The 17,921-nt window shown below is 45.3% G+C and overlaps 1 protein-coding gene across 1 annotated transcript in view; it reads right to left on the bottom strand.

Moving 5' to 3' along the window:
- E2F5 (E2F transcription factor 5) overlaps nucleotides 1-17,921 on the bottom strand; it is a 325,128-nt gene that overhangs the window by 197,349 nt on the left and 109,858 nt on the right. The window contains exon 5 of the mRNA XM_086965947.1: nucleotides 15,770-15,834. Coding sequence (XP_086822073.1) covers nucleotides 15,770-15,834 — 65 coding nt within the window. The remainder of the gene's footprint in view (nucleotides 1-15,769; nucleotides 15,835-17,921) is intronic.

Below are 17,921 nucleotides of genomic sequence, written 5' to 3'. Positions count from 1 at the left end.
AGGGATGGGTTTAAGAGAGCCATTCTTCTTGGGGATTAGAAAGTACTGGGTACAGGCTGCTCTATTGGTGTTGCGGAGAAAACCTCTCTATAGTGACCTTCTGTAGGAAGGCCTGCACTTCCTCCTAGAGGAAGGAGAGATGTTCACTGCTTAGAGTGCATGTATGGGTAGGCTGTGGGGAGCTGGAGTGTAGTTCGAGGCAATAGTCATGCTGGAGTATGGTTAGGACCCACTTGTCTGACACAACATTCCCCTAGCGAGAGAGGAAGTCTCATAACCTCCCCCGACAGGTAACATGTGGCAGGGAGGGGTTGGATGACGGTAGGTTGTTGGGGTGAAGGCAGGGCAAGTCACAGCTTGGAGACAACAACTCCCTCACTGAAGCCACCTTTGCCCCTACCCCTTTTTATGCTTCTATAGGATCCCCTCCTAGTGTGTCCCTTGTTTGCCTGAATATAGTACATCTCCTGCTGCCTCTGGTATTAGTGGGATTGTCTAGGTAAGATAGCCTTGGCACCCCATCTAAAGCAGCCCATTAAAGAGGTGGATGGTAGAGGTCCCATTAGCTTAGCCATCTCTTAATCTTTCTTAATCTTTCCAAGCATCTCATCAGCTTGAGTGCCCAAAAAGGTTCTTTCCGCTGGACAGGAGGTTGAGGAGATGCTGCTGGACCTCAAGCTTGAACCCAGATATACAAAATGAGGCATGGTGGATATGTAGGATGCTGGTGTTAATACTGAACAGTTATATTCAGTCAATGGCATTTTTCCCTGCTAACGTACAGATGACGGATTGTAACATAATCAGGTCTGCCCTCCACCAGACGGGAGTGTCTCTCATATTTATGGTTAACAGCTATCGGAACGGGAACTCTGCTCTGCAAGGTTCGTAACAACCCACCAGTCTCCTGATACCTACGGAGCCTCATCAGGGCACATATAAGATGAGGACAAAATAATCTTCAAGTTCTCTAATGACATATTTGTAAATGGCTGGATCAGAGGGATCAGAATATTGACTCATGGTCCATACTAAAGTCACCGATCCCAGAGGGCACAAGTAGGCTGAAACATGCCGACCAGATATTTTACTTAGATGTGCGGAACACTTAATATCTCCCTACACACATCCTTTCTCTTTTATGAACTTGCCACTAACCCCATTTTTAATAAAGCCAAAGGTTTTTGGAGGTAGGAAGTAATTTTAAACACAATTTATATATTAAGGATCCCAAACTGTCTCTGGTTTGAGAGATGCTCCCTCCTGGTGGAGGGCAGACTTGATGATGTTACCATCAGTCATCAGTAGGTCAGCGGGGAAACATGCCACTGACTGAACATAACTGTTGAGGGTCCCACAACAATTTCCATTGGAGATCCAGTGATTTGACACCGTTTTCCCACTCCTCTTGATTTATTGAGGTTACTTGGGAAGCTGAGTGGGACGACGGCTAGATTCTCCCTCCCTCATTTATTTTTCTGAGCTGGTGTTAATACCCCAGGATGCTGTGTTTACAGCATCCAAAGCACACATGATGGCATTGGAGATGACCAGACACTATCTACTCCCTAAGCATCCTGTGCTGCTCAGGTAGGTGCTCATCTCTTCCAATTGCAGCCTGTCGTAGAGGGAGAGGAGTGCTATTGAAGTGGCTATTTGTCACTGGGTTGCTGTTCCAACTGCCCCTCTCTTGACTGCTGTAGCTAACTTCTTGCTCTCCTGATCTGGAAGAGGAACATCGCAGGTGGCCTGGGTAGAGGCGCATTTTCCTGAAGTGTGTACTACCAGAGAGTCCAGAGGAACCGGTCCCATAATGTACAATGGGTCACTGAGAGAGGGTTTACATTTCTTCTTGATCCTTGGAGAGAACACTCTGGCCTCAACAGCCTCCTTCAAATGTTCAGGGGTCGATTTTTACACGCCCTTAAGCTTAAGGAGAAATTAGAATGTGTCCTTAGATTTGGGAGCTTCTCTTTGCCGAAAGCCCTCCTCCTCTTGCATGTCGACCTTGTGTAAGACTGCAGTCCTCTTTAAGACCTCATGATAAGGTGAAATGCCTTCGTGAGGTGAGGGCCTGACTGGATAATCGTCTAGGTCAGGATGCCTGTGAGATTGACATTGTAGTCGTCCCAGGGGTCGTCAGTGGAATGTTTACCTGCAGTTGAGCATAAAGGTCGACAGCACCAAAGGGGCTACTTGGCTCTGAATCCAAAAAGCAAGACCCATTTGGTGACTCTGGCAGAGGTAATGGAAAAGGTGCATGGGCGTGATGAAGGTTGAGGAAGAGGTGGTGGTGGAGGTGGTCTCTGTTATGTGGCAGGGCAAGAAATTCCTAGAAAGAGGTTGCCCCTAGAAGGTAAGCTCTCCTTTTTCATGGAATAAGCTGTGAAGCTGGTAGTGGAGTCAGGGGAAAAACAAAGATATTGATAGTGTCCGGGTGAATGAAGAGGCACTTTTGTCTAGCGTTCAACTCCTGTTGAAGCTTCTCTACAATCACAGCCTCAATATCCTGATTGCAAAGGCATCGAGAGTGGTTTATCTTATTCCCTTGTCTTCAGAGCAGTGGAGGGTTTCGGAGCTGAGGAGGTTTTCGGAGCTGAGGAGGTTTTCGGAGCTGAGGTGGTTTGCGAAGCAGAGACTAGTTTTTGCGCCATCCGAGCCTTGTGGAGGTGTCAGCCTCGATTGATGCCTCTGGTGCCGAGCAGGTGATGGGATTGATCTCCTTGTATAGAGGTTTGGCGGGCTCCAAAACTCTGTCGGTACCAACTAGAGCGCAAAGGCGGCGATGGCCTGTGGCTGGCTTAGTCCAAACTCCTATGTTCAGGGCTCGATGCCACAGTCTCTCTGAATGAGTCTCAGGGGCAGAGGGCATACTCACGACGCTGGCCATGGTTTTCACGCAAGACCAGTTGTCCATGACAGGCTAACATCCTCCATGTGCTAGCAGAGTGAATTCACTCAACAACACGGTCTCCAGGATGATTGAGCTGTGGAAAGCTCTGAGGGCTTTACGTCGTCTTATTCATGGGTGCGGAGGAAATGTTCCTGCCCAAACATGTCCAGAGTGCCCGAGATGTCCTGGCACTGCATCCTGCAGTTTCCCCATTGGAGTTCTCAAGATACCAAAGGGTATTTTTGGATTGAAAAACGTGGTATGACAGGCAAGAGGCTTTGATGTAGTCAGGGGACAGGCACAGAATACACACTTCGAGGTGGGTTGCCCAATGGTATTTTGAGTAGCAGAGGGGACAGTTACTAGAAAGTTGTCTATTTCATCATTTGTGCAGCATTCTGAGGTGACTGAAATCTCAAAATGGTGCTGGGTTCCTAAGGGTGCTAGGTCCTTCATGCCTCGAGGCATTGACTGCTGTCTGCATTGAGGTTGAGGACTATGAACACAATGCCTAAGCTCCGTGGAACCCGATGCAGTGCGCTGGACAAGTTACTGAAAAGGCCAGATGAAAAAGTTGCCAGGAAAACAATCATATTACAGCCGACTCGGTGCAATTCTTTACCCCATGGGAGAAAAAAGTATCTAATATGGAGTCAGTGCCCATGCACATTGTACATTATGGAGTCACAGCACATGTTGTGACTCGTAAGTCTTCTTCAAACAAAACCAACTTGGTGGCCTCAGGATCAGCATCCGCCATCCAGTCCTGTCTCCACTGTGAAGAATCTTGGAGTCGTGCTCGATTCAGATCTTTCCATGAAGTCGCAGGTTCAATCTGTGGCTGGCACGTGTTTCGGACTGTTAAAAATGATGAGGAACTTCCTACCTTTGTTGCCATTGTCCCATAGGAAGACAGTAGTCCAAGCCTTGATTATGCCAAGACTGGGCTATGCCAATGTATTATACCTGGGCATCCCAAATTGTGTATTGGGCCATCTTCAAGTTGTTCAAAACGCGGCAGCCAGAGCGGTTTCTTTGGGAGGGCCTAGGACCTATATGGCAAGTCATTTAAAAACCTTACACTGGCTTTTAGTGAAAAATAGGATTGACTAATTCTTTGGTGCTTGCTTTTAACCCCTTCCATGCTGATGACGGCCCCCATCCGTCATGCATTACGGTGCTCGTGTGCTGATGACGGCTGGGGGCCGTCATAAAGCCATTGATTCTTTAAAAGCCTAGCACACGAGAAAAATCGGCCCAGCATGGAAGGGGTTAAGGCTCTCCATAACAGCGGGCCCAGTACATCAGAAAGAGAATCACACCCTATATTCCAGCCAGGACGCTGAGGTCATCGGCCCAACATCTGGTAGCGGTGCCAAAATTTACCCGGACCAGAAAGGGGTGGGGGTAGGGGGGTCGTTCCTTTCAGGAGGTAGTGGGAAGACAATGGAACAAGCTGCCTCTCTCCCTCAGACAAGAACGAGAGCTTCTTCGCATCAGACGCCAACTCAAGACCTGGCTGTTCCTTCAGTAAAATGGTGAGTGCATTCTGTCTCTCTTTTCAATGGGGATCCTCTTAGCACCGGGACACTCCTTGGAGTAGCCGTGCACTTTACAAATTCCCCATAACATTAACATTAACAGACGTTGGAGCCCAGCATCAGATGGCAGGGGAATGCAAAGCATTACAGAGGCACTCCAGATCACAGTAAATCCCAATAATTAAACAGCAGCAAATTAAAAATGTATATACACATGCTGCATAAATGCACATCTTTAAATGGAGTGAAAGCAATGCTATTGGTATCAGAGTATAAAGATAATGCATGTTTCTGAATGTATGTGCATGAACGGAGCACAAGAAATGGTAGAAGACCACAATCCAAGATAGTGAACATGACTGGAGTTCGCAGTGTTTCCCCATTCCCTGTATTCCTGAGCCGGAGACTAGAATGCGGAGCGTGACTGATGCAACAGGATGTGGATGTGGAAGCTAGGAGATAGGAACAGTTGAGGAAGAGTAGACCCCTGAGAAAATCTACCTGCTGTTGCTCTAACCTAAGGGTCTAACATTAAATGAAGAGCTTACCTCTTACCTAAGCAGCTCTAGACTCTTGTGCGATCACCCTTGCCTTCCAACTTCTAGAACAACCCACACACATCTAACCGTAATTGATGCTGGGGAAAATGGATACAATTCTGTGGCATATGTATATCAGCATTTATGTGCTGCTGCCACCGTTTTACTATTTTTTTTAAAACTCTTCTCTCAATTGTAAGTCCACATTACCAACCAAATATGATGAAGAACATTGGGGAGTGTGCAGACTGTAACCTTCTGCCATACAATATGACTAACCTCTAGCTGTGTGCAACTGATTTTTTTTGTCAATGTTCCCATTAATCACAAGGAAAAAGCAACCGCTGCATACAACCTTTGATTACTGATAGTGAAGAATGAATACAGGTTGTGTTAGATCACCACTACCACCCAAACCACACTCACTTTTGATGTCATATGTCATGTCAACAATGTAATCAATGACAGTCATGAGGGCTGCGTAATAAGTGAACTATAGTATGCACAGATTAACATACATAATGCAATTCAGAGGTTTTTAGGTCTAACACTGTAACAATGAAGTCACTTTTATGGTACGGTGAGTTTTTTCTTTTTTTTAAAAAAAAAAATACACAAAACGCAAATAGATTATAAACAAAGGTAACCATAACTTACATCTAACAAAGTTGTTTTCAATAAATTTGTGGGTTTATTATATACTGAACTTAGCCCTCATCCCACTCAAACCAGCTGTGCACACCCAAATCCTTGAACGGTTGCCTCTGGGCGTAGCGTTAGACCTACCCATGCAAGCTGCACCCAGCGTCCATGTGGAGAAAGTTAAACACCACCTGCCCACTTGTAAATTTACAACCATCTAGATTTCCTTTTTACTCCATTTGAGCATCCTTCATTTTTAGCAGACAACAGATTTTTAAGAAACTACAAAAGGATTGCAAGCTGGACCAGCCTGTTTCACCACATTCAGGTTTCATGAAAATCTACTGTGTTTTTGCTGTAACTTTAATTTTTGCACAACGGGAATTAATCTAGGGGTAAGCACTTTTGGGACAGAGTCACACACACCTCAAAACAATGGTTCTATGGGGATAATACTTATGAAGCAAATTCTAACAAGCATGGGTAAAGTCAGTATGTCTGGCTTTAATGAGCAAACACAAAGGTGTGTTGTGCGAGCCTTGGGTAAAGACAGACCTGGTGTCTAGGAGCTTAGCCTAATGGCCTGAGGGCTGTAGCAATAGCAAGGTGCGACTTTCTCAACATCATGAATTGCTGGAACACTACGCTGCAGCAAGGAACCTGGGCAACAGGGGTGTCACACTCTTGGATATGTGGTGAGAAATCCACAGAAGAGCGCCAGAAAGGTTTGAAGCCTTAGGATGTACCTGTGCAGATTACCTAATTTGCCTTCAAAATCCTAGCCTTTGTGAGACAAAACAGCTGATAACATTTGGTCGTTTTCATTTCTTATGCAAGGGTGGACTCATCTGCTGTTTTTGGGTAATGCACAAACTGACTGACTTTTATTCTTGCAGGCATTTTCCGACATTTGCCATTTAAAAATCCAAATATTTAGTTCCTTTAATCTATTTTAACCACAAATAATTTTGCCTATGACATTCTTATCATTTTTTTCAAAATAAGTTTGGAAATGTTATTGTGTTTTGTTAAAAACCTTCTTGGTGACTGGTCGAGCTCGGACAAATCACATGCTTCTCTGGGAATGGCCAACTTCTAATGCCACACTTGCCAGGAGAACAGATTCTCATTTAACTGTGCTGTAACATAACCAGACTGGACATTTTAAATTGGCAGCAGTACACCTACCCAAATTTATAATAGAGTTCCTGAAAATAAGTCATAAACTGAGGGGGGTCAATTCGAAATTGGTGGATGCCGCACATGGCCAAAAATAAACATATGTCCCATTTGCCAACCCCATGGCTCACTGCTGCATTGAGAGTTGGGGAAAGTGCTTAGTATATGTAGATACAGCCTTCACTGGCTCCACCATCAGAACAAATAACTTTTGAATAATTTCCAGTGTATGAGCCTACAGGCGAGGGTGGTAGGGCCCTTCAAGGAAACCCAGCACTGGATAGGAAGAAATTTAGCTTAGAAACCATCCTATCCTCCCAGATAGCAGAAACGTCTGGGCCGCATCCCATGTCCTAAGGAAGTTGCAGGATGCAGTGGATTATTCTAGTAAAGAGATTCTACAAACAAGCTGGAAACCAATTCTATGTAAGCGTTTTGCACTCATCAAATTGAATTATGCTCTTAATCGAGTGAAATGAAATGAAATGAAAGATGCACTTATATAGCGCATGGCTTCCGGAGGCATCCCAGCACTGCAAGCGGAAAGATCAGCGTGGCAGCCGACTAAGGAAATAACCAGGTCTTTAAGAGTTTACGGAAGATGAGATGGTTAGGTTCTTTCCGCAGATCAAGAGGAAGCGAGTTCCACAGCTTCGATGCATTGTAGGAGAACATACGTCCTCCGCTTCTGGCTTTCCTAATCTTTGGTATGGTGGCCAGATGCATGTGGTCCGATCGAAGAAGTCTGTTGGTACGATAGGGGCGGATAACGGAATGGTTAATAGCAAGGCCATTTCCGGCCAATGACTTATGCACAACGCACATCGCCTTAAATTCAATTTTCTCTTTGATCGGGAGCCAGTAAAGGGATTTCCGAGGCAGGTTTTGCTGATTGGAGTTTTGGCGTGTTCAGCAGAATTCTAGCTGCCCTGTTTCTGCACTGTCTGAAGTTTGGATAGTGTTGCACAAGGAGCACCTACATAAAGGGCGTTACCATAATCAAGATGGCTTTCGCCTTTTGGCCCTTAGGATCATGGACTTCAACCCCAAATGGGCCCGTACGGATGGCACCTTAGCCTGTCGTCTATGCAACTACCGTAGAGAATCCTGGCTACACTTGTTGTGCTGCTGCACAAAGCTGGCCAATGACCGCCATCGCCTGCTGCTTCCGATTTTACGGAACACGAACAATAGAACTTGCAGTGAGGCTTCGGACTGGTGCCTCTCAGTCTCCACGACCTGTTTGATAGCCAGAGTTGAGAAATTTATACACCAGGTAAAAATGGCACTTGACTCCCACTTAACGGCATTGTCTGCAAAGTAACTGGAAGCCTTCCGCCCCAGTTATCCAACCTGGGCTGGTTTAAAGATCCATGAGGAATCCATCTATCGTCAACTGCCCTTGGTGCATGAATTGACTCTACCGAACTTTCATGTGCCTCCCCTTTTCAGTTGGGAAACACTGGTGCAACCTATACATCACTCCTTTAAAAGAACTCTGTTTTGGTCAGCTAAACAGGTCTAACATGTTAGTATTTTAACTTTAAGTGATATTGTAGGAAGGTGGCTACCCGACTATGGTTACCCCAGATTTTTTGCCTTGTGTTTAGCTGGTTTTCTACTTAGTTGGCCTGGTTCCCTGCTAATCAGGGCCCCAGGCTATCTGCTCTCTCTGTAAAATGGATTCCATGTACCCTAGGTGCATAACTAGATTGGCTTGGGTCACCTTATCAGCCCCTGTACAGAGCACTATAGGTGCCCAGGGCATAGGTGCATCCAAGGCCTACCAGGGGCTGCAGGATATCTTTTGCCACCCCTGGCTGGCTATCTAAAATTGACACAACTGGCTGATCACTCAGCTGGGGCAAGGTGGTGTAATCACCCCTTGCTTAGATATAGTATGCCTATATCTAAACCTATCTGGACACACATAAACCTGTGAGCCACTCCTATGGCAGGCCTTAACAATCCTGAAGGCAGAGTGTGTGGTTTAATGTGAGATGGTGCTCTAGCATGAGCTGAGCCTGTCTGCAGCTGTCGGGACCAATTCCCTTAGCTGTTCCGGGATAATGCCAAACCATATACTATTAAGTGCATTATAATCCTCGCGGTTATATGTCAACTTTGGTTTGGCTTTATCAAAACATGTCGTGTAAGGTGTCATACGAATTGTAATACTACCCCCTCGCCAGTCCTGGCAACGGGGGTAGCATTCCACCCCTCTAGAGGGGGAGACATGTTACTTTTGCTAAAACGCGGTTGATTTTTAAAAGAGCCTGAGGTTCCGTGACAATCATAATGGTGTTTCCGACTCGTTCGAATATGGACGAGTTTGGTATCTATGAACCGCAAATGACGAGTTTAGTGGGTGTACGCGTTTTCGCTACGCTGGCCTGAACCGTTCGTCTTATTCGTGGGTTTCTCCATCTGAACCCACGGGTTCCATTTTAGATACGGCATCCATTTTGTCTCTTGCCCTCAAGTAGCCAGCGAACGAACACTGTATGCTTCGTGACCCTGGGATTCCCAAGCTCCTGCGGAAGACACGTGTTCCTTTGAGGGTGTCTTTATGACGAGGGGGATGACACTGCAAAGGCAGATGGCTCCGCTCGAGGCTCATCTTGCCGTGCCGGTCTATTGTTTCAGTCGTGCATGCATTAGGCACGAATCCTTTGATCCTGCAATCGTGCTTCCGATATTGCCCCTTACACTCTTTTTCAATCTGTTGTCTATCCTTGTCTTCCTTGCACCTGTTTCTGTCTCTTTTCTTAACTCGTTTACAGCCAGAATGGAATGTACTTAATGGTGGGAGAACGTACTTTTACAGTTGGGAACCGGCGATGCTACTGTAATTATGTTCCGGGCTCCTGAATACATGAAAGCAACCCTTTTCACTGTGAGAACTGAGTCGTAACCTTTTGTTCGCCATGTTGTGCTATGACTAAAATATGTATAAAAGGAGCGATCCACTGTTGCAATTCGAAGCAGTCTCCCAGAACCTACACGCTGTGTACTTCTTGCGATTTCTGTATTCCCTGCAGTAAATAAACCTTGATCTTTGACGCCGAAGGAAGTGTCCCGTGTCTCTGTGATTTGTACGCCGGAACAGGTAACCCACGAAGGTTTCAGGTGTTGACCCCTGGCACCGCTGGGCTTTAGAATAGCCCAGTCCTTCAAGCCTCAGATCCACAAAATGGATGCTTCTGCCACAGACACATGTCTGACCTCCTGCTGCTGACCGAAACTCAGCAGAGGAGGCCTGGACAAAGGCTTTCCTGTCGCAGGGAGGTGTCACACCACCCCAGACAGGAGATAGTGGATTGTAGCAGGGAGGTTTGAAAGAAACCAGACTGTGCCTGGGGAGCACAAGGCTTCCCCTTGCATAATCCGGTCAAACCGGTTCTGGGGCACACCAGCCCCAGCTCCAGTGTGACCTGGACAAAGGAAAGGGGATGTAACAGCCCCCCTTCCTGGTCCCACCCATAGGGAGGGACCTAGCAGGAGATCCACCCCTCAGATTGGAATAAGAGTGGGAGCAGTGCCCTAGCACGGCAGATCATCCTGAAGAAACATAAGAAACGAATTCTGGACCCTTCTACATCCTACTCAACGTAGAAGACTGAAGAATCTCCCTTGTGGTCAAGGAGTGACCACCCTGTGCAAACAGGCACCATCCAGCCCTCGACCCTTGCTTTGTTGCAGTTCCCGCCGGAACTCGAGCGACAGAGATCGACGAGATCAAGCTTGCCTGCCTTCCCCCAGTCCGATCCTCAGTCCCTGCAGAGCTGAGACCCGTGGAGGCGACCGGAAGCGTGGGGCACGCCATCTTGAAAAGGCCACGAGACGCTGACCGTGCAGCCCACGAGTGACCCTCGAAGCTGTACACCGGGGTTTGAGAAGCCCCAACCCTGAGCTACACTTGCACCAAAGCTACCCCCTCTACACTCGACGAGTGCTGCGTGGGGCCCTTCTGCTTGTGTTGGCTCGACGCGTTGGCCCGGTCACTTGCCAGCTGGCTTGTGGCCCCTGTGCCGACAAAAACTTGAAAACGAATTGCTTTTCTGGTTGCTCCAGATCTGCACCAGCTCCTGTGAAAAGGAGCCCCCACTCTGACCCTCCTGGTCCGAGTGAGAAGCAATCTCCCGGTTCCGCGTGGATTGCTTTTGCCAAGTGCTGTTTGCTGCAATCTTGAAGCTGACAGTGCTGACGGCGAGAGCCTGCGTGGGACAGATAGTAACTTGCTCCTGGACTTCGCAGATGCCCCAGAGCCCACGTGACAGCGGAGAGAAGCCTCTCGACAACCATCTGATTCCGCCCGACATTGCCTGGTTCCGTCCTGGTTCCACCCTGGTCACTGCTGAGTGACCCAGACTCTGTCCCCTCTGCTTTCAGATTCATCTCGACTTCGATCCGCCCTTGGATCACACCGGACACTTCTGCTTCCCATCGCCTGCAGCTTCTCCAGCTCCAAGCACCAAGAACCTGCGTGTCAAAACCCGACGCCACTTCGACCCTGTGCACCCACTTCCTGTGGGTGAGGTAACATTGCAACGCCGGTGTTCCTACACTGGTACACACCTCTAGGGTCTGTGTCTTAAGTTTTGTTCCTCTAGGTTCAGCGGAAGTATCTTTAAACTAACTTTGTGTAACTTTTACGCACCATTGACATTGCATTGGTGCAAGCCGCACTTTACGTGCTGCACCCGAATCCCGCGGGCTTCTCCCGACTTCAGCATTGCTAGTCCTGACTACTCCCAGCGATTCTCTAGGCCCTAGGCCTAACCACTGTTCGATTGGTATCACTTATACCACTTTTTTAGTATATGGTTTGAGTGGCCACCCGCCCTCATCCATAATTGTGCAACTTTATATGTTATACTGCGCTTTTGATTTAACGCTTGTGCCCCTTTGCTCATAAAGAGTACTGGGGATTAATTTAGAAATAAACACATATATTTTTATAATATATACTTGTGTGGTGTCCTTTCATTTGGTATTACAGGATTGTATGTGGTAAAACAGCTCGCTTAACACGACCTCTTAAGTTAAGCCTTTAAGGCTGCTTAGTCCATGCTACCCCTCGGATAGCTGGTCTACAAGGTTGACTTACAACCAGACACCATAAGGGATTGTTTGGACTGATACAAGGTGGTTCCAGAATTGGAAACACCACATATCAGGCCAACTTCTCACAGATATTCTCTTTTATGAGTGGATTTTTATCTTATACTGTAAAGATTTTAAGTAATCATGCAGTTTATTAATATAATTGTCAAATTGTCAAAATAATCAAGAGGAGACAAAATAAGCGCCTGAACCATCAATTTCCTGGCCTGGAAGGGAAGGAGAGGAGAGGAGAGGAGAGGGAAGGGAAGACCTTCCTAAGCATCCTTAGGATACCATAGCACGAGGCCGCCACCTTACGTGCCTGAGCCTTAAAGGTGAAGTTTTGGTCTAGCCAGATACCAAGGCTCTTTATCTAGGGCTTGGGAGTAGGGATAGGACCCAGAGTATTAAGCCATATAGTGTTGAGGTCAGTGGGTGACCGGTTCCCCAGGATCATCAGCTCGTTTTTTTCCCCATTTAGTTTAAAAAGAGTCATTCATCCATTTAGCAGTCTCTTCCAAGCACTGTCGAATGTTGGGGGATGTAATGTCGGCATGACTGAGTCCTACCACCAGTTGGGGGTCATCTGCATAGGTCACTATGTGTACCCCAAAGGCACCACCAGCTTCGCTGAGGGGCTCATATAAACATTGAACAGTATGGGACTCAAGGATGACCCCTGGGGAACCCCACAGCTGAGAGGCATCTGTTTTAAGTCCACATCAGCCTCGAAGACCTGAAAGAGTCGATCACTCAGGAAGGACTGCTGCCAGGCCAGCAGAGCCCTGTTCACCCCCAGTCTCCTGAGTCTATGGACCAGGAGTTGATGGTTTACCGTGTCGAATGCTGCGCGGAAGTCCAGGAGTGTGATCAAGGCAATGCCTCAGCATCCACGATTTTTCCTGACTCCTCTACAACTGAGAGTAGGGACGTTTCTGTGCCTTGTGATGGGCGAAAGCCTGTTTTAGACGGGTGAAGAAGTTTATTAGTCTCCAGAAAGGTAGACAGCACTGTTTGCATGTTTTTCTGCTATTTTGCTGATCCCTGGGAGAAGAGAGATGGGACGATAGTTTCCAAGGGAGTCAGGGTCCAGGCTGGGTTTTTTTAAGGAGTGCTCTCACCATAGCTTCCTTCCAGGTTGGGGGGACCGCTCCACCTACAAAAGAGGCGTTAATCAGCTCCAGAATAGTCAGAGATACTGTTCAAGCAACTTGTTTCAAGATTTTTAAAGGTGCTGGATCTTTGGGTGATCCGCTCTTTACCTGAAACAGGATACGGTCAAGTGTCTCATTGTCCATCGGAGGAATCATTTGCAATATGAATCTATACTGTGAGGACAGGGATCTAGAATTGACTTTCCGTCTAGGGGAAGGAGTTGTATATAGCTTGAATTCTATTGTGAAAAAATTCTGCAACTTTGTACAGCAAGAACCTGAAGTATCAGGGGTCGCTGGGTGAGGTGGAACTCTGAGAAGGGTTTTCGCAATGCGAAAGATCTCATACACAGAGTTGCCTGCCGATAAAATGCATTCTTCGTAACAGGCCGCCTGGGCTATTGTAATTTTGGCTTTGGATGATTTAATAGGCTCTCTATATTTTAGTTTGTTGTCTGGAGAGAAATCCTTCCTCCAAGTTCTTTCTAACAGATTTGTTTTAGTTCCCGAAGTGTTGCAGAACACCAGGCCATTCTATTACTACCTCTTTTTCATCTGGACTGCTTTTATGGGAAGAAGCAGATTTAGGGAGTCTTGTATCCATTTGTTAAAGTTTCCATTAGCGATGAGAACTTCAGAATTTGGCACAGGTTTGTTTTTTTTCTAGCTCCTGGGTCCATTGTTCTACTGAAAGTTAGGACCAAGGACGTAACCTTGTGCTGGGCGGTTTAGCATGGAATACAGTGGAATTGGGAGTCCAGATAAATTGTACAAGAAAAGGATCAGACCAAGGTACTGGGATTGGCTTCCACCTAGCTAATTCCTACATATTGGGAAAAATAGGGTCTGGTAAGTGCCCTTTCATGTGAGTAGGATTAACAACTTTTTGGAGAAACTGATAGGCAGCTAGATCCTTTGTAATCTCTACTGCGGCCATCTGTGAGAGGTCGTCGAAGTGCAAACAGTGTGTACAACACACCAGCATTTTGTGAACTGATAGTTATGTCCTTGTATACAGCCCGTCTGAAACGGTCTTCACATTCAGGTGTCTGGAGGCCCACTCTCTTTAGGACAGGCGTTCTGATGCCTTTCCTTTATGCCTCTCTTGCAATTCGACAAAGTTATGTGTCAAGATCTTTATTAACAGCTATGACTAGATTTAAACTAAAATGCCAAACAGTAGAAGTGAACGGAAAAAGCTGAAGTTTCTTCACTCACTAACCTTGCTTCGAACTCAGCTAATAAGAGGACACTTCGATAAAAAGCAGCAGAGTAAATTTGTATATCTGTGGGAGAAGAGTAGTGCACTCACACTAGCTCCTGGAAATAACTCCAGACACTCCATAAAAACAGAACCCAAGATGTACTCTGAAAAGCGTAAATACAGGCAGTACTGAAATAAAGGCTGAAGTATAAATCAAAATAAAACCTAGAATTTGTAAAGTGCACAGCTACCTGCGAAGTGGTTTCCCGGCGCTGGGGACCCTCAAGAAGATTAAGTGAGCTATTGCCCAGAGTCACATGGTGCTGGGATGACCTGCCGCCGGGGATCGAACTGCGAACCCCGTGGTCCGGAGTCAGGCACCCTGACCGCTGCGCCACACCTCTTCCAGCTATGACTAAAGCTCAACATAGACTTCATATGCAAGCCATCAGACAATAAAACAGCTAGAACAGCCACACTCCAGCACCAGAGCAGCTAACTGATATGAGGAAGGAAAAGAAAGAAGAACAATTAACAAAGCCATCCCAACAACATTCGGACTTTCTAGTCTCCACTGTTGAAGGATAACACTCATCCAGCTTTTTTTTGGGACATTATAAAAAAGTTTGCTACAATGAGTACTTCTAGTGAGAAAGACTCAATGATCCTTCTCTTCTAAAACCCATGCAAGATCACCTTAGGCTTAAAACAGAATAGGTAGGTAAAAATGTTCTCAACAATCGTAACCCTACCTTGAACAAACTTAAGGCAATTGTAACATTCAATTGTGGTTTGGGCCCTAGTTGAAAGTTTTAAGAGATTACTGTGCTGGTATCGCACATGGGTATTCTTGGACTAAACAAAGGATATATTAATTCCAGAGGTTCAACACTAAATTGCAGATGCTGTTTTGAGTAACTATGAGTTTTCCTTTTTGCAATAGAGACAACAGATACATTTATGGAATTTATTGTTGAGATTGTGTTTTTCCTCAGCTTATGGTTGAACATACATAACAGAAAATTTACAAAAAATAGAGAGGATAATTCATTTGTTGTAAGGCAACATCAAGATTACCTCCTGGCTTGATGGAACTCACCGTTACATAACATTTACTACTGAGGGACAATAAAAAAAAAAATGAAGGTCACTGTCCAAAAACTGGAGGCTACTTCCATACGATCATTTCTGAATACTGTTAAAATCACAAAAGTATTACGGAAATTTAATTAATATTTCGGAACTATGGTACCAAGAAGATCTAACACTTAGTCATAGCAGTCCATTACATGTTGCGGTATGAGCTCCCAGGTGTATGGCCTTGAGTCTCAATGGTCAGCATATTCAAATTTGGCTTTCCCTTTAAGAAATAGTTTATCTATGCTTAAAAAGACAATGTGGCTTATTTAAAAAAAAGACCAGGTTACTCATTTTCATTACAATGAAAAGAACATTAAAACTGCAAATTTAAATAGCTCTCCAAAAAGAATGCTTGGCAAGCTGTTACATACCATTTCAGGAATCGGGACCTCCAATTGTGTGCCAGAAGGTGCCTGAATTGCTAACAGTGTGTCCCCTGGACAATAGGAAAATTGGAAAATTTAGTTTTCAGATTTAAATTTAAAAACACAACTTGATTTAGCTGTCTGCACCATTCACACAGCATTTTTTATTTTACAAAATCGTAGAGGCTCTATTCCTTAAGGGAAAACACGGTGCCCCGATATTGCCTATTACACACATCACTACAGCAGGACATTAAATGTGTTAACGAGCACCTCGCATGCACTATCAAATAAGACAACAGTCCCGTAGTATTCTCTTAGACATGGTTTTATGGTCTCTGCTGCAGTACCTCAGGTGAACTGAGAGTTCAACAAAATGCCCATTTAATGCAGTAATAAATAGTTTATCAAAATGATCAACTTGGGCACACATTTTCTAGGTCTCGCATGGCGACGCAGCGCGAAAGCGCTATCGCCAGCGAGATCTATTGTTACAAACTTGCTTCGGAAGGGAGACAGGAGATGTGCACGCGCAGGACGAACTGAAAATGTGAATGCGCCCGTGAACACTCGCTAGTTAACTTACAATATGCACATCTCCTGTCCCCCTTCCGTCGTCGCAAGGCTGATTCGGTTTCACTTTAATGTGCACGCGCGCTCAGCATGTCCTCAAGCCCCGGTGAGCGACGCGCTTTCGCTTGTATTATAAGCCCCTCTCAGCCTGATTCAGAGACAATGAACTCAATCCCGCCCCTGCTCCTACTTTATCATCTCTCTTCCGATCTGCTCTCTATGATACAATATGGAGAGGGGGTCGTAATGCACTCCTTCACAGTGCCCCCAAAGCCCAGCCTCAGGGTTTCTCAGCAACCCCTCCATCCAAAAAGCTTTAAAGAGGAGTGTCATTAAAAAACAGATAAAGTGATTGAAGCCAATGACGATCGACTGAATTTTAAAGGTTAAATTGTTAGGAAGTCAGCCAATCAGTTAATGTCAGGTGGAAGCGTAATTTAAATGTGAAGCTGGGTTGATCGTCTCGGCCAAAGAGCAGTAGCTCAGTTTGCTAGTTCAGATCAAGCAAATGAAAGGATAAATGGCCCTAATTTACCAGCACAAGATGATCTAGGAACACAAATATTTTAGCGCAAGATATGAGAAGGAAAGCTATAGAACTTAATGCCTAAGATACCAAAAACAAGATCATAAAATCAACAAAATGCAGTTTTACATATGCTGAATTATATTCTATCTGAGGTAAAAGAAACCAAAACAACTCAAATATGAATGACCTCAATCATTAATTAAAACATTGAGGAACTGTATGGAAAGTTGGCTGAGTACCTATTCAGAATAATGGAATTAAAGAAGGGAATTTCTGTCTTAGAAGACTATCATACTAATATTAAAGGGAATGTATCTTTATTTAGCAAGTAAAAACAAGAAAAGCATGACAATTGTTCCAGAAGATGTTTTCTACAGTTTGTGGGATTTATAGTACACTTTGAAGGTAGCATAAACCTGATCAAAGTTATTGAAAGTGTAATTGAAATGTTTGTGTTGCTTGTGCTTTCATGTCATTTGGCAATAACGCAAACATTTTGTTTTTCCTCCTATGTCCCAAAGGTCACTAAGCATTCTTAAAAGATGCTGGCTAACTCTGCAGAATACAGGATAAGAGATCACATTTTGTCTAGAGCAGTAGCAGCTAAAGTATAAAGTCAGTAATGAATTTGACATCTTTGCGACTGCAAAAAAAAGCAAATCATTAATGATCCTGGCCTTTTGATGGGATGGAGCATAGGCTTCTTTACTCCAACAAGCTATATCGAGAGTATTGGGTAAAGACAAACTCACAATTGTCACACACAGAAGGTCACACATATGCTATAGGAGCTAAAGCCTACACCATTAGCTGTGAGTAGATAACATACAGAGGTAAGGGTCTCTCTCTCTCTGTGTCTGTCTCTAGTCAGATAGGGACTAGCTGGGTGATATATCATAGCATCTAAAGTTAAAAGGTAGCGATTTGCCAGAGGGGCAAGACTGGCAGGGCCCTCAGAATTCAGAAGGGATAGCAAAAAGTGGCACGTATGGAAGTCTGAAGAAATATGGAGGGGATATGTAGTATGCAGAACAATTAAACAGGCAACAGCAATGG

The sequence above is a fragment of the Lissotriton vulgaris genome, chromosome 4_1, assembly GCF_964263255.1.
Source record: "Lissotriton vulgaris chromosome 4_1, aLisVul1.2, whole genome shotgun sequence".
NCBI classification, from domain to species: domain Eukaryota; kingdom Metazoa; phylum Chordata; class Amphibia; order Caudata; family Salamandridae; genus Lissotriton; species Lissotriton vulgaris.
This window is presented reverse-complemented; position numbering and strand designations above follow the sequence as displayed.